Source organism: Callorhinus ursinus, unplaced genomic scaffold (genome assembly GCF_003265705.2).
Source record: "Callorhinus ursinus isolate GAN/ISIS: 27379988/994484 unplaced genomic scaffold, GSC_fseal_2.0 scaffold1, whole genome shotgun sequence".
In the NCBI taxonomy this organism is placed as follows: domain Eukaryota; kingdom Metazoa; phylum Chordata; class Mammalia; order Carnivora; family Otariidae; genus Callorhinus; species Callorhinus ursinus.
This window is the reverse complement of record NW_027397063.1, coordinates 56,012,616-56,034,497: the sequence shown is the minus strand read 5'-3', so window position 1 is coordinate 56,034,497 and position 21,882 is coordinate 56,012,616. Positions and strand designations below refer to the sequence as shown.

Genomic DNA, 21,882 nt, shown 5'->3' with positions numbered 1-21,882 from the left:
CTTGGTCAGAATTCCAACTTACTAACCTGGTGCTCTAGTTTATATCTTTAGCCAAAACCTCTCTTCTAAATTCCATCTTGTCGATCCACCTGCTGAAATGACACCTCCACTAGAATGTCTCGAACCTAATAAAAATCAAATTCCTGATTCCAGCCCTGCCCCTAAATTAATTCCATGCTCTGCTTTCCCACATCAAAAAACAGTACTATCATCTCCCCAGTTGCTTAAGCCAGAAACTGGACATCTTCCTTGACTTCTTCCTGTTTCTCATTGACCTTAACCACTTCCACAGCCTCTTTCCTGATCTCCTTGTTTCCACTCTGTCCTCCTTCCAGCCTGTTCTCCACACAGCAAGCAGAGTAACCTGTTTAAAATGTGTCACTGGGGCCCACCTGTTTGCTTCAGGAAACTTACTATATTTTCTAATTCTACACATATTTGCATGTTAAATAGTAATTAAGCTCCAGGAGAAAAGGGACCATGTCCGGTTTCTCCCCTCCGAAGTATCCCACAGTGCCTAGCATATCGTAGGAACTCAGTACATATTTGTAGAACACAATGAAAAACAAAAACAAGTGCCATTTCATATCATGAGTTCCCTCTGCTTTGATGTGGCTCCTTACAAGTAGCTCCCAGACATCCAGCTGCGCCCCCACTTGCCTCTTTAAATATCTGGTCCTCCTCCCGCAGCCGCCTTTGCTCGACTTGGCGCCGACCACTCTCTTCAGCTTCTCGCATCCTCCGCTGCCGCTCGGCCAGCATGGCAAAAGCATGGATCCTCCTCTCTTCCTGCAGTCTCACCAGCTCTTTGGACAGGAAGTCAAACATGTCCGCCAGCGCCCTTCCTTCCAGTCCAGCCAAATGGTTTTCAACCAGTGAGACCTTAAAAATAATAGTAAATTTTCAAGGATACAAATTCTGCTAAGCATGGGGATGTATAAGGAGGGATGCTGGATTACCCAGAACTTGTGACAATCACTTCACTTTCAGAATGCACTTAGTGTTTATTAGGAATATTATCACTAGGTTGGCGTCATCCCAAGGGCTCTTACTAAGAAAACTTACGATACAAACTTAGACATGAGAAAGTGGATCGCTCAGTCACTGACAGATTACAGCCCTCAAATTATGAGGGGGATTTAGCAAAACATTTGTTAATATCCACACAAATTGGTTTTCTTCTTTCATTTTTATCCAGAAGGTACTTCTATCTTCCCAGACATGAAGGGAAATGTCAAGGTTTTTATTAAAAATTTTTTCTGGAGTTCAATAAAAGAGTCTTCTAGAAATTCACTCGTGACACCTTTTAATTTTTTAATGCTTGGTCCTTTCACACAAGTTTGGGGAATTCTAAGATCTTGAATAGCATGAAAGTAGAAAACTGTGGTACTATATTCTTTTAAATAACTTCAAAGTCATTAAGAAGTATCTTTGAAACAGAGCAGGAAAAAGCCTACAGGTCTATGTAATCACTGAGGTAAAGTTGGGGCCTGGAGTTCTCTGGCAGGAATAAGCCACAGTATCTATTTATGGATCCATCTGTCCTGGCTTTGACACATGGAGAATAAAAGTGTTTTAAGAAGATTGAATCCTTTGCAACTTCATCTTGTTCCTTTTCCTATCCTCAGGTCTAAGGGAAAGGGTCCTTCTCCCAGTCATATGCTCCCTCAGCCCTGGCAGTTCTTGCCATGCTGGGTTCTTCTCTGGTTTGTATTGAAGGGAGGAAACCCACATAGGTCTCAAAGGTGGTGAGGCTACCGTGTGGGACCGTCATTCAAGTGTGGACGTTAGCCCCAATATCCTCCCTCGCCTCCTCCCAGCCCACACATACTTCCTAACCACAAAGTTCAGCTTTACTTATATGATGGGGGAGGTGGAAAGAAAGGGCCACACTAAGAGTGCCTCACATTTATGGATTCTCTCCTTGTCTCAGGATCACAAGCTCCCTCAGTTGAGTTCATATTCAGTTCAGCGAGGGCACACCCCATTCCAATTCTGCACTGAGGCAGCACTGTTTAAAAATGCCGGCTGTGACAGAGTGATGGGCCTGGGGGGTGTTTTTGTCATTTCATTTACTGTTGTGATACTGCCGCTTGTGCAAGAATAAAAATCCGGGGAGACAACACAACGAGAAAGAACAGGAAAGAACCTTGTGCTCGTGCAAGTTCCTCTGCCGCTGTAAGGCCAGAGTCACTTGCTTCTCGGCTTTCTTCAGCAGCCTGTCATCCTCTTGCAGTGCGTGGCTGGTGCGCAGCTCCTGGATCAACTCCAGTCGCTTCTCCTTCCCTTCAAACATCTGTATCAAATCAAATCAGAAAGAGACTTGCGAGTTGGCATCCCCTGTGTGCGCCTCTAGGACTCATGCAGTGACTGGTGAGGCACTCGCGAACGGGGGGTTCGGTTCTGCCTTCGCGCCAGAGCAGGGGTGCTCCCCAGAGCTGAGAGTTCTCCCGCTGCTCAGGTGGAGGAAGAGTTTACTTAGCAGCTGTTTACTCGGTTTCTCAAAATGCCTCTCAAAAACAAAGCAGTTACTCTAGGGTCATATTAAGAAACTAGACCCTCCCCTTCATCTTCTGTGCTCCTTCCCTAAGACACCCGAGGATGGTATTTTTCACAGCCATGCTTTCTCTACCAAGAGATCTGCCCCTGGTTTGTAATACGTAATGTGTTGTGACATTTTTACTGGGGAAATACTCAAGAAGAGTAGAGAATAATGCTGAACACAAGATGCTCACCCAGCTTCCCTGGACATACTAATTATAACTGAGTCTCTTATGAGTTCCAGCTGTATAAGAAGAAAAAAAATTTTTTTTGCTGGTGCTTTGTAATCAGTCCATTTTAAAATTGAAGTGTGCTTGCACAAATAATGTGGCGAAGGCTTTACAGTCAGGAAGACCAGAGTTGATCGCTTCTCGGCCTTTTGGCTAAGATAAGTGTAGGAAGACCAGAGTTGAATTTGCTACCAGGTAATATAATCTCAGACTCACATCGCTTGCCTATAAAATGGGTAACTGATAGGGGCGCCTGGGTGGCTCAGTTGGTTAAGCGACTGCCTTCGGCTCAGGTCATGATCCTGGAGTCCCGGGATCGAGTCCCACATCAGGCTCCCTGCTCAGCAGGGAGTCTGCTTCTCCCTCTGACCCTCTCCCCTCTCATGCTATCTCATTCTCTCTCTCAAATAAATAAATTCTTTAAAAAAAATGGGTAACTGATAGGAAAAAATGAGATGATATATGTAAAGCAAAGAATATATAATGTGAGCTTATGGTATGGGTTCAAAACTCTAGTTAGTATTACTTAGCTATCTATTATTCAGGTATTGCTAGCTATACACAAACTCAAATAATTATGACTTTGTGGAAAGTTAGGGAATCCGCTTGGTCTGTGATGCCTTAATAGTCAAAATTCAGAAGCACCTGGCTGGCTCAGTCGGTAGAGCACACAACTCTTGATCTCAGGCAGTCATGAGTTCAAGCCCCATGTTGGGTGTAGAGATTACTTAAATAAATGAACTTTTTTAAAATAAGTCCAAGTTCAGGTAAGAAAAGTGGTGGATTTAGTGATTCTAAGGAAGGTACTAATTTCACTTTGCCTTGGTTACAACTGTGACAAACAGCAGGCAGGTCCTTTCTCTCCTTGACACGGGCACCCACTTGGACAAACTATGACAGTAGAAGGGAATGGGTAGGTAATTCAAGAGTATATAGTTCCAGGGGCACCTGGGTGGCTCAGTCATTGAGCGTCTGCCTTCGGCTCAGGTCATGATCCCAGGGTCCTGGGATCGAGCCCCGCATCAGGCTCCCTGCTTGGCGGGAAGCCTGCTTCTCCCTCTCCCACTCCCCCTGCTTGTGTTCCCTCTCTCACTGTGTGTCTGTCAGATAAATAAAATCTTAAAAAAAAAAAAAAAAAGAGTATATAGTTCCATCAGACAGCAGGGTGCAAGAGGGAATTCACCCCAAGGAACCAAGTACATATGCATCCTATAAATCTATTCTCAAAGGAGAAGCACAGGACCAGTGGTTGGACCCTACACACCGTGTTCTGAACGACTCTTCCCCGGAGTAACTTTTGAAGGTAGATCACAGCCATCTCTGTATCTTCTTCTTCCTAAAAGAACAAAGTAAGAACCAAGCAGCTTGAGAAGAGCAGCGGTCAGCATCAAATAGTTTTTTTTTTAAGATTTTATTTATTTAATTGACAGAGAGAGAGACAGAGAGGGAACACAAGTGGGGGGAGTGGGAGAGGGAGAAGCAGGCTTCCCGCGGAGCAGGGAGCCCGATGCAGGGCTCGATCCCAGGACCCTGGGATCATGACCTGAACTGAAGGCAGTCGTTTAACCAACTGAGCCACCCAGGCGCCCCTCAAATAGTTTTTTGAAGACTTAGATCAAGCAAAAGAGACTGTGCTAGATACCAGAAAGATTTAAAGAGAAATAAATAAGGCCTACACTCTCATTGAACATACAGTATTTTAAATGTTACTTATTGTATTGCTAAAATTTTTTATCATAAGACATCATTAAAAAATCATACTAAAAGCAAAAAATTCATTCTATCCCTACAAATTAAGCCATTTTCATTTTTCTATACTCCTTTCCAGTAAAATCTTTCTTGAAGCAACAAGTATTGCTTATAACATCCATTTTGCAATAGTTTTTTCATGTTTAATCACGAGTAGACAAGGAATACAGCTAGCCTGTGTCAGAGTCTAGAGTAAGGTGCTTCTCACAGAATTTAGGTAAGCTGGTAAAATCAGAATGGACAAGATTAACCATCTACAAAAATCACCTTAAGTAACTATGTGTCAAAAGCAGAAAGCAGAGCCTGCAAATCAACTTAAAGTGGCTCTGAATGCGAAAGAAAGCAACAGAAATCAATAGCATAAACACATGCAAGACAATGTGTTAACCACAGGGAGTGACTGGCACAAAGTCTAGAAAGGGGGATGTCCAGAAGCACATACTGGTCAGTCAGTGGGAGTACTGGAGCAATGTCTCCACACAGGTGGACCCTTCAGGAGCGCTAGTGAGATCTCCTGTCAACATCCCTCCCTCTGACAAAGCACAACATTCTCAATAGGATCTGGCGTCTTGTGAGAACTGCCCTATACTGGGAGATAGTGGGCTGAGAAGAAGGGCTGCTAAGAAGAATATCCTCATCTACCAGGCAGGTAGTTATCCTTCTGTCAAGCAGTACATCTGTACTGTGGCATCTCTAGCAGTTTCTTGGAGGCGGGGGGGGGGGGGGTGCTGTCTAGTCCAAATCTGTCCTAAATCCTGACTGACTCTGGTACCTTGCCCAAACTGAGTTTGGAGATCTATGAAGGTAAGGTATGACCCTGGTCAGGGTGAACTCTTGGAGCCAGTCTATCTCAGAAGCCAGCCTGTCCTCATGACATCTCTGGCACTTCACTCCTCTCTGACTCCAGCTGTCATAGCCACCTCCCCATGTGGCAAGATGGTTATGGTAACTGATCATCATTCGGTCTTTTTTTATTTGACATGCATGAGGATTACCTTCTGATGCCTATTTTTCTTAGGAAGATTTCATTTTGCTTATTTGTGTGTGTCTGATGTTTGAAGCATAAGAAAAAATGCCATGTAAGTCAGATCTTGAAAAGGTAACCCTATTAAATTAGGTTTGTTTTTAGCCCAAAGTATAAGAATAAACAGACAGCAATACTGGATTTAGCATTTCAAATAAAGTTTCAAACTTACATTGGAACTCATTTCCAAGGTTGGAGTTGGAAGCCGAGGTTGAGGTAGAGCCTTTCTTTCAAGAAAGCGCAGAACTTTCTTTGGTTCAAGAACTCTATTCTTCTTATCCAATATTGCCTGGAATAACACCAACTAGCGTCATTTATTACCTTTGTATTTTTTTCCACTACTCGATCTAGGCCACGGATTGAATATCGATTAGAAATAATCTTCACTATGGCTATGCTAGGACAGTTTGAGAAAGGCCAAAACTGGGTGCCTGTATGCCCCAAGGGATGGTATGATACTCCCTAAACATCAGCTAACATTGAATAAACTGGGTACATAAGCTAGGTTTATCCATTTTAATCAAAGATTTGGAGGATTTATACAAAATTTTTTTTGAGATTTTAAAAGCTTTTGTTGCGTGTATGCAAGCAAAACCCCCAACTCCTATTCCTCCACAAAAACCAATAAGCTGTTTAAAATAAGTGCCTGGGCAATAGAAAATTTCCCTGTGCCACAAATGACGGAAATATTGGTATGGAACTGAGGAGCATTAAATGGCAACTGTCTCCTAGTGAAGAAAGAGCTTTCCTTTGACCATGAAGGCCTGCACCTCACGTTTTCTGAAAATGAACTTGTTTCCTTGTGAAAGAGTGTGTGTGTGTGTGTTTTGATTTCAACATACATTTTTATTGATTTTACCTTTGATCACCAAAAGTCCCCCAAATTATATATGACATAAAGTTTTGTTCATTAGTTCTATTTTCATCCATAGGGAAATACTTTTAACTTAAAAATATAAAAAAGTCTGGTCTCTGTCATTTAAAGATCATACTTTAGAATCATGTTTTTCATCATATAATTTTTACATTAGTTTTACATTAGTCTAGAAAGACAGCAGAGAGAAGTGATAAAATAAGTACTAAGCCAAAACTTGAAATTAATAAAAAATAGGCAAGTGGAGTAAAATTTGAAACCACAAGAAATTATTGTGGTTTTAACAGAACCCCTGAGTTTCTACAAAATAAAACCGACACCAAATACATAACAGCTCTAATATAGACCAGCCCTACAATAACTATGGCTACTGAATCACCAGGAAGCAGCAGCAGTCTAAAAACTAATAATTCTAAACTCTGGCATCTCCTGAATGCCTTGCCCTGAAGAGCACCACATGAAACCATTTCAAGACCAATCATTCATAATATGTTGGTAAGGATCTGGGAAAACAGGCACTCTCACACATTCAGCAATTAGTACATCACTTATATAAGAAAATTTGTCAGTAGCCATCAAAACTATAAATGCAGGTATATTGTGGGCCAGCAATTCATGTCTAGGAATCTTCTTCTAGATATGTTCATACATGTACCAAATTATATGGAAACAAGATTACTCAATGCAGCATTATTTTTGATGCAAAAAAGTTGGGACAATACAAATATCCATCAAGAGGGAACTGGGTAGATGTGGTACATTTATATGATGACACATCGTGCAAAAAAAATGATGTAACACAATTATGGGATGATCTCCAAGATATATTAAATAATAGAAGCACAATAATAAAAATACAGAACAGTGTGTATTATATATTAACATTTGTGTAAAAAAGTTTAAGAAGATACTTACAGGTATTTGTATTTTTTTATATATTTCTAAATATATACATACACATGTGCATATCTCTACATATAGAGAAATATATAGATACAAATATATTTGCTTGTATAGAGAGATCTATAGATACAAATATATTTGCTTGTAAGATATCTCTGGAAGGAAAGATCTGAAACTAAAAAACACTGGTTTCCTCCAAAGAAGGAACTGCATAGCTGAGAGACAGGGACAGAAGATTTACATTTAATACTTTTGTATAATTCATGAATTTTGAACTATGTGGATATTTTTCCCAGTCAGTAAATAAATTCTAAATATAAAAGAAACAATTTAAATTTTGAAAAACAGCAATTGGATTTTCACAGTTACAAGAAAAATGTTTGATCAAGAAGTCCAATGAAAAGTATAATAAACCAACAAATAAAAATGTTTGAGAATTCCTTCAATCTTATTGTCTTGAAAGGTAAAGTTCTCAGAGAGAGAGGTGGGGGGGTCGGTAATATGAATGAATATGAGAATATCAAGGAAATGCTGTTACCAAACAATACATTTTAACATGCTTAAAAGACAAACAGGTTAGGCAACTGAGTTCAATCCATGGTTTTCATAAACAGAAGAAAGAACTCATTGGTACACTCTTTTAATCTGCTTTAGGACATAAGCAATTTAATAATTTTTCAAAAATATATTCCAACCTAAATTATACCAAGAATAGCCTGAAAATACTGTACTGTGGAAATTATTTTATACTATTCTAGATATTTCTCTTCCATGATTACTATGACATAGCTCATACAGTATTTTTTAAGACTTATATCACCTGTATCTTCATATTTTTGTGAGTCTGGATTCTCAAAATAATGTAACCATAAGACTAAGCAGATACATTGGACGTAAACCTAATGTTTAATGACTCTCTTTAATTCAAACCAATATTCCAAACTGACAGACTCCATATAATGGCATCTCATCCCAAAGCCAAGAGGACAGATAAAAACAAGGACAATAAAAGAATGTGAATCCTCTGACAATATCAGCTACAACAAACATTAAGCACAGCCCAACATCTAGCCAGATCAATATAAATCCCACACTATAGCCTATTTACCTCTGTTCTTACTGCTTGATAACAGATGTCAGGCTATCAACAAAAAAAGCTAAAAGGCATTCCAAACGCAAGAAAAAAACAAAACAAGACCACAGTCTAAAGAGAGAAGTAACCATCAAAACCAGAGTCAGATATGACATAAATGTTGGAATTATCAGAAAATTTAAAACAACAATGATTAATATGTTAAGGGCCCTAATGGAAAAGGTAGATGACATGCAAGAACAAATGAGTAATGAAAGCAGAGATAGAACTCAAAGAATCAAAAGGAAAGGCTAGAAGTCAAAACACTATAACAGAAATGAAGAATGCTGTCAATGAGCTCATTGGTAGACTCAACACAGATAAAAAAAGAATCCAGGAACTTGAAGATATGTCAATAAAAACTTCCCAAACTGAAATGCAAAGAAGAGAAACAAAGAAATAGAACAAAACATCCAAAAACTGTGAGACAATATCAAAAGGAGTAATAGGTGTAACTGGAATACCAGATGGAGAAGAAAGAGAGAATGCAGAATAAACATTTGAAATAATAATGGCTGGAAACTTTCCTAAAGTAATGACAAACACCAACCCACAGATCCAGAAAGCTTAGAGAACACCAAGCAAGACCTTAAAAAACAACAAAACAAAATACAAACAAAAACACCTCAGGCATATAATATTAGAGAAAACCAAAGACAGAGAAGTTTGAAAGAAGCCAGAGAGAAAACACACCTTAGCTACTGAGGAACAAAGATAAAATTTACAGAGGAATTCTAGTGAGAAACCATCCATGTGGGATGTCTGACTGCCCCAGTCAGTTAAGCCTCTGCCTTTGGCTCAGGTCTTGATCTCAGAGTCCTGGAATCAAGCCCCACATCAGACTCCCTGCTCAGTGGGGAGTCTGCTTCTCCCTCCTCCTCCCTCTCTGCCTCTCTCCCTGCTCATTCTCTCTCTCTCTCTCTAATAAATAAAATCTTAAAAGAAACCATTCATGCAGAGTACAGTGAAATCTGAAGTGTTGAAAAAAACCCCGACCAACCTAGAATTCTACACACAATAAAATCATTATTCAAAACTGAAAAGATCACAATCTTAAACTTACCTGTTTCAAAGGATACTATCAAAGTAAAAAGACATCCCACAGAATGGGAGGAAAATCTGCAAATCATATATCTGACATCAGTATTGTCCTCAGAATATATATAGAACTCTTACAACTCAACAATAGACATTAAAAGTAATGTCTATAATAAACAATAAAAAGACCACCCAATTGGGGCACCTGGGTGGCTCAGTTGTTAAGCATCTGCCTTCGGCTCAGGTCATGATCTCAGGGTCCTGGGATCGAGTCCTGCGTCAGGGAGCCTGTTTCTCCCTCTCCCTCTGTCCCTTCCCCTGACTCGTGCTCGCTCTCTCTCTCAAATAAATAAAATCTTAAGGAAAAAAAAAAGATATACAAATGACTGGAAGGCACATGAAAAAGATGCTAAAACTCATTAATCATTAGACAAATGCAAATCTAAATCACAGTGAGATACCACCCAGGTATCTCACTGGGTGATCTAGGATGGCTATAATAAAAAAGATGGGCAGTAATAAGTGATGGCAAAAATACGGAGAAATCACATTCCTCGAACATTCCCGGTGGGAATGTAAAACAGTGTAGACACTTTTGAAACAGTCTAGCAGTTCCTCAAAAAGAAAAACCATTAACTGGTGACCCAGGAATTCCATTCCTAGGTATAGAGTCAAGAGAACTGAAAAACTTATGTCCACACAAAAATTTGTACACAAATGTGCATAGCAGCATGATTTATAATAGTTAAAAAGTAGAAACAACTCAAATTTCTACCAACTGTATCAACTGATGAGCAGGTAAACAAAATGTGATATATCCTTTTTATGACTATATGATAATTCCACACAATGGAATTATCATATAGTCATAAAAAGTAATGAGGTACCTGCTACAACATGAACTTTGAAAACATGCTAAGTTAAAGAAGCAGACACAAAAGGCCATACATCGATTTCATTTATATGAAATGTCCAGAATAGGCAAATTGAGAAAAAGAAAGATTAGTGGTTGCCAGGGGCTAGGGGGAAGAAGGTAATTGGGAGTGACTCCTATTGGGTATGTGGTTTCTTTTCAGGATAATGAGAATGTTTTAGAATTAGATAATGGTGATGGTTGAACAATCTTGTGTATATGTATACTAAAAGCAACTGAACTGTTTATTTTAAAACAGTGATTTTAATGGTATGTGAATTATACCTTAAAATAATCATATAGGAGAAATAAAGACTTCCTGAGACAAAAACTGAGAGAGTTCATTGCCAGGAGACCTTCCCTATAATAAATGGTAAAACAAGTTTTCTAGGCCAGAGCAAAGTGACATAGGTCAGAAACTTGCATTTCTATAAAGAAAGGAACAGTGGCATAGAAAGAATAAATGAAGTAAAATAAACTGTTTTTTCTTATTTTTAATTGATCCAAAATATAACTGTTAAAGCAATGAGAGTAAGAATGTATTGGGCTATTATAGCATATGGATCCATGAGGTGAATGACAGCAATGCCACAGGGACAGTAGGGATGAATGGGGACTAATCTGCTATAAGGGACCTGCACTGCATGTAAAGTGAGAGTATTATTTGAAGGTGGACTTAGATTATTTTATATGTAAACTCATATACTAGTTCACAAGACAAGCCTCACTAAGTTTCAAAGAATAGGGATCCTTGACCACAAAGTAAAGAAGTTAGGAGTTAATTCAAAAATGAGTTAAAACTTAGGGCGCCTGGGTGGCTCAGTCGTTAAGTGTCTGCCTTCGGCTACGTCATGATCCCAGGGTCCTGGGATCAAGCCCCACATCAGGCTCCCTGCACAGCAGGAGGCCTGCTTCTCCCTCTCCCACTCCCCCTGCTTGTGTTCCCTCTCTCACTGTGTCTCTCTGTCAAATAAATAAATTCTTAAAAATGAGTTAAAATTCCTGCATATTTGGAAATTTAAAAACTTAAATACAGGTTCAAGAACCATAACAGATGTTTTAAAAAATTAGATACTAGGGGTGCCTGGGTGGCTCAGTCGTTAAGCGTCTGCCTTCGGCTCAGGTCATGATCCCAGGGTCCTGGGATGGAGCCCCGCATCGGGCTCCCTGCTCGGTGGGAAGCCTGCTTCTCTCTCTCTCACTCCCCCTGCTGTGTTCTCTCTCTCTCTCTCTAATAAATAAATAAAATCTTTAAAAACAAATTAGATACTAATATTGATAAACAGTCCATATCAAAACTAATGGACTATACCACAATCCGTGTTTTGAAGGAAATGCTTACCCTTCAATACTTTTATAAAACTGATGAGTGCCTGAAAATTAATGAGCTACATGTCTACTTTAAGTTAGGAAGAGAAGTACAAAACAAAAAGAAGAAAGATATATATGAATGGGAGTGACTGCAACTGAAAAAATATATGTAGTAGAAAAAACCAACAAAGTCAAAATTTCATTCTTTGGAAAAACAATACCAAGAAAATTAATAAGCCTCCAGTAAAACAATAAGAAAAAGAATGAAAGCACAAATAAATAATATTATGAATGAAAAAAGTAGGCATGATTATAGATACCACAAACACTAAAAAGATTTTAAATAATACTGTCAACAACCATATGTCAAAAATATGAAAAGTTAGGTGCAATAAACTTTAAAAAGAAAATGTATTTTACCAGGGCACCTGGTTGGCTTAGTCGGTTAAGTGTCCAACTCTTGGTTTTGGCTCACGTCATGATCTCAGGGTCCTGAGATTGAGCCCCGCATTGGGCTCGGCACTGGGCATGGAGCCTGCCTAAGATTTGTCTCTCTTCCTCTGCCTCTGCCCCTCTCCAGCCCCCCTCTTCTCTCCCTCCCTAAAAAAATAAAAATAATAAAAAAGAAATTAAAATAAGAAAGAAAATGTAATTTACCAAAATAATGCAGACAGTTCTGTAAGTAGTAAGGAAACTGAAGGAGTAGTTAGAATTTTCCCATGAAGAAAACATCAGTCTCAGATAATTTTAATATGAATATTCTACCAAACTGAAGAAATAGATCATCTTAAACTTATTTAAACTCTTTTCAAAAGTAGAAAAGAAGGAATACTCTGCAGTCATTTCAGAAGACCGGCATAACTCTGACACCAATGCCATACGGAGTCAAAATAAGAAAGAAAAATAAGGCCATTTCACTCATGAATATGGAATCAAAATTCTGAAAAACATATTAGTGAATCAAATCCAACAACATATTTTTTTTTCTTTTTCAAATTTTATTTAAATTCTAGTTAACATATAATGTAATATCGGTTTTAGGAGTCAAATTTAGTGATTCATCACTTACATATAACACACATGCTCATCCTAACAAGTGCCCTCCTTTTTTTTTTAAAAAAAAAAAAAGATTTTATTTATTTATTTGAGAGAGAGAGCACATGAGAGGGGGGAGGGTCAGAGGGAGAAGCCGACTCCCTGCCAAGCAGGGAGCCCAATGTGGGACTCGATCCAGGGACTCCAGGATCATGACCTGAGCCAAAGGCAGTTGCTTAACCAACTAAGCCACCCAGGCGCCCACAAGTGCCCTCCTTAATACCCAACAGTGTATTAAAAATAAAACACCTTGACCAAATTAGGTACACCCCAGTATGTAAGGACAGATTGTTTGTAAAACAAAAACAAAAAAACCCCCAGAAACTATAAATGTTCCTTATTATAATAATTTTAAAAAGAAAAAATATATAATTACCTCAATAGATAACAGATAAAACGTGTGCTAAAATTCAGCATGAACACATGATTAAAAGCTTTAGTAAATTAGGAATAGAAGAGAACTTCCATACCCTAATAAAGTGTATTTGAAAAAAAACTTACAGAAAGTGAGAATAATGAACACTGAGTTCAGAATGGGTAAATGGAGAGGGGGATGAGGTGGGAAAGAACCACAAAGATATACATGAATGATTGTCAAAGTCCTATTTTTTTTTTTTTTTTTTTTAGAGAGAAAGAGCACACACGTGCCTTGCGGGGTGGGTAAGGGCAGAGGAAGGAAGAGAGAGAATCTTAAGCAGGCTCCATGCCCAGTAGACATCATGACCTGAGCTGTAATCAAGAATCAGACGCTTAACCAACTGAGCCACCCAGGTGCCCCAAGGTCCTAATTTTTATATGAGTATGGGCTCCCGTGGATTCTTATTCTATTACTAAAACCAACTGAAAAACAAATTCATGGACCAGTGATGAGATTATGTCATAACCAGTGAGTCTCAAGGGGTAGTTCCTGCAGATCAGCATTACCTAGAAACTTGTAACACATTGTAAATACTCCAGCCCCACCCCAGACCTACTGAATCAGAGACTTTGAGTGTTGGGCCCAGCAACATGTGTTTTAACAAGTCCTCTAGGTGATTCTGATGCATGCTAAAGACTGAGCAGCGTGATCATAAATCATGAATTCTAGAGTCTGTATACCTATAGTCCAATTAACAAAAGGGAAGCAAGCACAGCTGGTGGACGCTGTGTATTTGTTTCATGGGGATAACCACTGCACTTTCTCATTTAATTGAGCTTTAAACCAGATTAGAGAGGACTTGAACGTGACTCCCTTTCTTCCTGATGCTCTGGTAATAAATCTAAAAGGGAAAAAATGAGGCCTATTATACTATTAAAACCAGCAGTAATTCCCAACACTAGAAACTTGCTACACCTCAATGTAGTGTCAGATTTTATTATGTAGATCCAAAGTCAGAACCACTTTTAGGAAGTAACATGTCTTCTGCAAATGGGGAGAAGAGCCTCCAACAGATTTTCCTATGGTTTGAAATGAGGGGAAAAAACATTGGTTCAACATAGCACTGGCAACTTCCAGAAGATAAAAATCTGGAGAGGAGAAAAGATGTAGAGTTATGTGTTGAGAACTACTGGACATTGCAGTTTTGGAGATGTAGTATTTCACTGCGAGAAAGTCCCACTAACAGCATCTTGTCTACGAATAAGCATCATACCTTATGAACCTCTGCCAACTCATGGTCCATCCTTGCTGCCCTCTTGAGAAAACCAGCTTTCGTGGTAGCGACTTTTGGCTTTGGAGGTCTGATTCGGGGTTGTGTCACAAAATCTGGGAGACATGACTCAAGTTCAACTAATCCTACAGGAAGGAAGTACATGATTTTAGTATTCAGTGATTAAATTTAGCGCTTTGAAGGCATATTGTTAATTTTAGTAGCTATTTGCCAAGTGGTTTCATTTAGAATTATTGATAAGATATAGTTCACATAATTGATGTGGCCCCAAAGTATAAAGCAAATTTTTGCATAATTAACTCATATTCTCAGTAATTTAGACCATAAAATGAGAAATGCATTCTTTTTTTTTTAAAGATTTTATTTACTTATCTGAGAGAGAGAGAGAGAAAGAGAGCACACAAGCAGGGGAAGGGGCAGAGGGAGAAGCAGACTCCCTACGGAGCAGGGAGTCCAATGCAGGGCTTGATCCCAGAACCCTGGGATCATGACCTGAGCCGAAGGCAGACACTTAACTGACTGAGCTACCCAGGTGCCCCAAGAAATGCATTCTAATTAAATATTTCCCTACACAAAAGTAATAAGTTCTATGATAATAGCCAACAGAAAATGAGTGATCATATGACACATGGGACCACCATTCTATAATTGATATACGCCAATTTATCATACCGTGCTCTGGAGATGATCAGCCAGAGCTACAGGTTCAACATTGTCACCATCAATTCATCATCTTGGCCATGAATCCATGAATCCATAAATGTATCCCCTAGTTATCCATTTTCTTGCCCACTAGTTTTCTAGCATTTCTTAAAGACTGATTTCATGATATATTCCTTGCTTACTTTGTAAACCTGGTATAAAAGTTTATTCAGTTTCATTTTTGTGAAATGAGGAATTATTAGTGACACAACATGTTTAAATATTTAGTAGCTAAACACTGCTATATTGTTATACAGTATATCCATTTACTTATTTTTTTAAGATTTTATTTATTTATTTGAGAAAGAATGAGAGACAGAAACAGCGAGAGAAAGCATGAGTGGGGAGGAGAGGGAGAAGCAGGCTCCTTGCTGAGCAAGGAGCCCGATGTGGGGCTTGATCCCAGGACCCTGGGATCATGACCTGGGCCCGGAGGCAGCAGCTTAACCAATGGAGCCACCCAGGTGCCCCAGTATATCCATTTATTTACTTGGGTCTTAGGAGTTTTTATTGATTTGTATGAACTCATATTAATAACATTAAATGTGTTCATTGCTATTTCTCTTGAAAATATTATTTGCTATTTAGCCTTTAATCTAAGACTTCCCTTCTAGTACTTCAATACTCCTCTTATACTGGACTTGTAATTATGTAAATTGCTTACCTTCATAGGTGTTGAGATAGTGGTTTTTTACCACAAAGTCCTCTGAATTGTTGTCAGGGAAACGACCAAGACGAGACAGAGGTCCATAGACCTGTGATGCATAATCACAATAATCCCTGATGATATTCCTTCTCTCCAACTTCCCTTCTATATTCTTTCCCTTTCCCACAAGTTTTCTGATTGCTAGAATAAAACATACCTCTGTGACTATCTTCAAAGTATTGTTCTGAATAAATGCATAATAATAAACCAGTTCTACTTTTATTCACAGGGAAGCTACTGAACTGAATGAATTTCATGATGACCACTCACTGCAGCCAGGTCTGTCATCTGTGTGGCCCAGAGCATCATGAGACAAGTGGGAGTGACAGAAGCTGAGTCAATTAGCATCCTCAGTTGGTACTCATCAAAAATCTTTTATAAGTGCATTCCAAGCTCTGAGGCAAGAAGGGGTATTCAGTAAGAGCTTGTCAAACTAATGAAAGAAACTCAAAGTAACCAAAATGGCCAGTAGAGATTTGGAGAATTATTTTCTCCTAGGAAAATAATTGCAAGGGAGGGAAGACTACAGGTTCTTCAATAATCTCTTTCCATCTTGGCTAACAACGGAATAAAACATAATATATCCCAACTTAGAACTTTCAGAACTGTTCGGCCGTCAGAGGGAAAAGGCTCAGCTGTGCACACTGGAGTTGACTCATCTAAGGAGTCATGCTTCCTACCTCCCCGCCTGCTCCTTTTCTTTCAGTCCTATCACAGAGCCACCGTGTTCGAAGGCTCCACACTGTGCACTCCCAATGGGTGCAAAATCATACTGTGGGATGGCAAAGTCTTATTGTAAGAGGCGGCTGCAGGCACCACTGCTGCCTTGTGGGCATTTATGTTTGATTCTCCATGCTTTTGTGTGTGACTTGGGGTTTTGGAATTAAATAAAAATAGTTTACATTTTGTTATTTATCTCTTTTTTTATTAGTTTCAGAGGTAAAATTTAGTGATTCATCAGTTGCATATTACCTCAAGTGCCCTCCTTTAACCCCCTCCCCTCCAGCAACCCTCAGTTTGTTATTTAGCTACAAAAGTTAGTCAGCTCACCATTAGTTATATCAAGTATGGAAATGAAAAAATGTTGACAATATCTAACTGCATATCTCACAGCTAGTTAAAAGTTAATTTCTCACACACACAAAAAGTTCAGGGGCATATAAGTCAGAGCAGATAACAGGCATCCGACTTATGGGGGGGGGGTCTTGAAGGCCTCCCTGAGGAAGTGACATTTGAGGTTTGTCTTAGCCTAGTTCCCTCAAAGGCAGAGCCTGAGACAAAGGCATGTGTCAGGTAGTTTATTTGGAAGGCGACCGATCCCAGAGGGCAGGAGAGAGGGACAGGAGGAATTAATAAAAAAATGTAATAATAATAAAATAAGCAAGCTAGTCAACCCATCGTTAGTACTGTGAAGTATTGAAAAGAAATTGTTGACAGTATCTACAGATCTAGGCATACCTAGCATCTAGTTAAAAGTTATTTTCTCACATCAAGAAAACATTAAAAGTTAAGTTCACTGAGAATAATTTTAAGGAAGTTTTATAATTGTTCTACTTTTGCTAGAAAAATAACAAATTTGATTTTTTAAAATACTGTGATTATCATGCATAGAAATTGCTAATTTGCACATATAATTGATACATTACAATTTTATAAGTAAATTAATTAAAAGTTACTAAGCAAATAAAACTATAAAGTTAAATACTAATAAGTTAAAATTTTTTAATTTAATTTTTATTATTTTTTTGAGAGAGAGATAGAGGTGAGGGGCGGTGAGGGGCAGAGGGAGAGGGTGAGAGAGAAGCCTAAGTAGGCTCCATACCCACTGAGGAGCCCAATGTGGGGCTTGATCTCCCAACCCTGAGATCATGACCTGAGCTGAAATCAAGAGTCAGACACTTAACCAACTGAGCCATGCAGATGCCCCTTTTTTAATTTTAATTCAAAATTTTTATATAGTCATTCTTAATCATACACTGACTGATCTTTTTCTGTGTACAGATAGAGTACATAAACAGATAAATAGTATATCCATGGTATTAAAATTTCATGGAAGGGGGTGAGCAGGAGAAAAGATGTCTAAATGTCTCATTTAAGAGCAATAACAAAAAAAAAAAAAAGGTTGAGAAATAGGGCTCTCCATCCAGGACTTCAACCTATGAATATGGGAAGCCCAACCCCTTACACTTACCCCGCCCCACACACAAACACACACTCACCCCATAATGTCAATAACTTGACTACCTGTTAGAACATCATTACTTGGCTTTCTTAGTGAGGAATTTTCTTCCACTCTTCTACTTTTGAGAAATAATTCATCTCCTTTACTCAAGAGAATTATATCTAAATCAGGTTTGATCAAAGATTCAAAGCAAAGCCAACCCTCCCATTCTCTTCACTGTTCATATTACACCATTACCTGATACATGTGTGTGCTGAATCCGTGACAATTTTGCCTCCTTTGCTTCCTGTAATTGACACCATCGGGCATTCAGGTGCTTCATGTTCACTTCGTTTTGATTCTCATCGCGCTTTCTCAGCAGCTTTTTTAGAATTTCCAGGCGAATCTCCTGCAGTCTTTAAGTAAATCACCAAACATAAAGACCTATTTGGTATCCTAGAGTGTTCTACTAGAGAGAAGGGAAACACCTGCCATAAACAGGATCCTCTTTTGGGGCTGGTATCATATTCATGTACTTAAAAAGACTGCTCTGGCAAAAGTATGACAAGTGGATTGGGTGTTTGGGGGAGGCAACCCAATAGTGAGTCTCTCTATAAAAGGAATATGTATGGAGCGCCTGGGTGGCTCAGTCGTTAAGCGTCTGCCTTCGGCTCGGGTCATGATCCCAGAGTCCTGGGATTGAGCCCCGCATCGGGCTCCCTGCTCAGCGGGAAGCCTGCTTCTCCCTCTCCCACTCCCCCTGCTCGTGTTCCCTCTCTCACTGTGTTTCTCTCTGTCAAATAAATAAATAAAATTAAAAAAAAAAAAAAAAGGAATATGTATGGGCATAGTTCTGAAAGGCAAAGAAGAGTATGCCAGGTAAATAAAAGGGCTCTCCAGGCAGATGGGCCTAAATGAACAAGATGTTTGTGCATGGTTCCAGGCCCACAGGTATTGGCTGGGGAGTTAAGTAATATGAGTGAAGAGAAAATGAGACTGCATGATATTTTAAGGAATAAATGTGAAAATGCCAATGTCTGGTGCATACAGACATCCAGTCAATCTTCGTTTCCCTTCCGCTTACCTTTAGCTTGTTCTCCTAGAGCTAGCTACCTTGCTCATGTGTATACACCGATGTACACATGACTTCAAAATCTGTACCTCCGGCCCAGGTATTTCTGAACCAGAATTCCTGTCTACCTGAAATTCTAGCTATCCCTTGACAACTTCAAGAAAAAACCCCACTCATTTTGTTCCCCCAGAAATCTACCCTTTCTTACATCTTCTTCCCTCCCCTAACAATTCCTCCTCTAAAACACTTCTTGCATCCATTCCCTAGCTCATGTTTTTATCATCCCTCTCCTAACTTGGACTCTAGTTGCTAATCTAGTCTCTCCTTCCGATCTTGCTCCACACAGCTGTCAAGATTTTCCTTCCTAAAATAGACAATTGAACATTTTAATCTTACTTAAAAATTCATAGAGTAATTTATTCAGCTACTTATTTGTCAAATATTTATTAAGTGCTCACCAAATGCCAGGTAGGAAACAAACAATGATGAATAAGATAAAACACCTTCTCTCAAGAAGCACTGTTCTATTGGAGCAGGCATATCCACTAGCATTTTATAAGACAAGGAGATAAATACCAGGCCAGAAGAATGAAGACTGTGGGAGAAGAAATGACAGAGCATCTATGTCTAGCACTATTCCCAGTGGATCCAGGAAGGTGGGGAAGGCTTCTTTACAGGAGGCCATTAACTCTGTAGTCTTGAGGATAAACAAGGATTGAGATTTGCCACATAGACAAGGGAAAAGTGAGGCCTCAGCAGAGGAAGGTTCAACTCAAAGGACTAGAGACAGAACTAACATGTCATACTGGTGGAGCTTCTCAAAGCAAACATACTGGGGAGGGTGCGGAAGTAGTGAAAAGTGAATATGGAGAAACAGGTCTTTTTTTAAAAATAAGCCACAAACCAATAGTCACCCTTCTCTCTGGACTTAGAAATCCTAGGTTCATTCTCAAATTCATCACTTACCTCAATTCCTTCAGTCATAAAATGGACATAATCGTATCTATCCCATAAGGTTGTCATGAGCATTAGATGAGTTAATGTATACAACATGGTACAACAGTTGAGCATGCATCAGATAATCTGGAGTTGACCACCCGACTCAGTAGGTCTGGGATGGTGCCTGAAAATCTGGATTTCTAACAAATTCCAAGGTAATGCTGATGCTGCTGGTTTGTGGACCACAATTTGAGAACTAGTGGCTTAGAACATGGCTCCAGCACATAGTAAGCACTCTGCAATTTAACACGCTCTGTGAATATCATCATCATCATCACTAATATTATCTACCTGATGGCTTCTTACTCACCCTTCAACAACCAGCTCAGAGGCAACCTTCTTGCAATAATTTTCCCAAATCTCCACCCACCCCAAACAGAACTAGCCAGAAACATTTTAAATGTTTTTAATGCCCTTCTGATAAGAATATATCTTTCCAAATTGCAGCAATAAATTTAATTTTCTACAGACGGAATTGGGCACCCGATATCTACTTTGCATTCTTTAATTGCAAGCTTTTACCAAAACATCACACAGTCTGGATTCAAGGTTAATAGAAGGTGCTGTAAAAAGATAAACATATTTTGAATTCAGAACCACGCTGAGTCTCTGTCTTGGTTCTTTCTTTTGTGTAAGCACACTGTCAGGGGCTGTGGTGGCATTGCTATGAGCAGTGAAGTGCCTCAGCTCAGCCTAGGACAAAGGACAACCTCATCAAGTTCCCTTCCTTTTTTTTTTTTTAAAGATTTTATTTATTTATTTGACAGAGAGAGACACAGCGAGAGAGGGAACACAAGCAGGGGGAGTGGCAGGTAGAGGGAGAAGCAGGCTCCCTGAGCAGGGAGCCCGATGCGGGGCTCGATCCCAGGACTCTGGGATCATGACCTGAGCCGAAGGCACATGCCCAACAACTGAGCCACGCAGGTGCCCCTTTCCTTTCCTTTCTTTATTGCTAGGGAGTTATAATTTTGAGGTTTTCATCCTTTCCACACATTCCAAGGACAGCCTCATTACTGAAAATACATTAGTTAAATGCTTGAAAACCAGAAGTACCTCAGCATATTGTTATTTATGCACTGTGAGCTCATCTCTTAATTTAGGAATTCCACAATTTGTCTTTTAAATAGAAAATGCCCCATTAGCTGTAGCTAGAACCCAAGGTGTCCTGACGGTGAATCCAACACCAGGAGGAATAAGAGGATTAGCTAGGAGGCTGATGGATATGCAGCGGGCCTAGGCCCAGGCAGAGTGGCACTGGGAATGAACAGAAGGGGTCAGTTTGAAAGACTGATGAATGGATAAAGAAGATATGGCGCGTGCGCGCGCGCGCGCGCGCACACACACACACACACACACACACACACACGAGAATATTACTCAGCCATGAAAAAATAATGAAATGTTGCCATTTGTAACAAAGTGGATGGAGCTAGAGTATATTATGTTGAGCAAAATAAGTCAGTCAGAGAAAGGCAAATACCATATTATTTCACTCACATGTAGAATTTAAGAAACAAAACAGATGAACATATGGAAAGGGAAAGAAAAAGGAGAGAGGGAAGCAAACCATAAGAGACTCTTACCAATGGAGAACAAACCGAGGGTTGATGCAGGGAGGTGGTCAGGGGATGGGCTAGATGGGTGATGGGGATTAAGGAGGACACTTGTCATTAGCAGTGGGTGTTCTATGTAAGTGATGAACCCCTGAATTCCAATCCTGAAACCAATATTGCAGTGTATGTTAATGAACTATAGTTTAAAAATTTTTTAAAAAGAAAGACAC

General features: G+C 39.4%; 1 protein-coding gene and 1 long non-coding RNA gene across 2 annotated transcripts in view; one reads left to right on the top strand and one right to left on the bottom strand.

Annotated features, from left to right (window-relative positions):
- The window catches only part of CFAP91 (cilia and flagella associated protein 91), a 97,580-nt gene that overhangs the window by 24,563 nt on the left and 51,135 nt on the right, over positions 1-21,882 (bottom strand). Inside the window, exons 8-14 of the mRNA XM_025874815.2 lie at positions 18,287-18,444; positions 15,826-16,008; positions 14,442-14,584; positions 5,717-5,833; positions 4,036-4,107; positions 2,150-2,296; positions 661-882 (exon numbers count right to left, since the gene is read on the bottom strand). Of these exons, the coding sequence (XP_025730600.1) occupies positions 661-882; positions 2,150-2,296; positions 4,036-4,107; positions 5,717-5,833; positions 14,442-14,584; positions 15,826-16,008; positions 18,287-18,444 (1,042 nt within the window). The remainder of the gene's footprint in view (positions 1-660; positions 883-2,149; positions 2,297-4,035; positions 4,108-5,716; positions 5,834-14,441; positions 14,585-15,825; positions 16,009-18,286; positions 18,445-21,882) is intronic.
- LOC141373000 (uncharacterized) lies at positions 2,299-16,768 on the top strand. The gene is made up of 2 exons (XR_012378604.1): positions 2,299-2,373; positions 16,097-16,768. It is a non-coding gene; the product is annotated as an uncharacterized lncRNA (long non-coding RNA).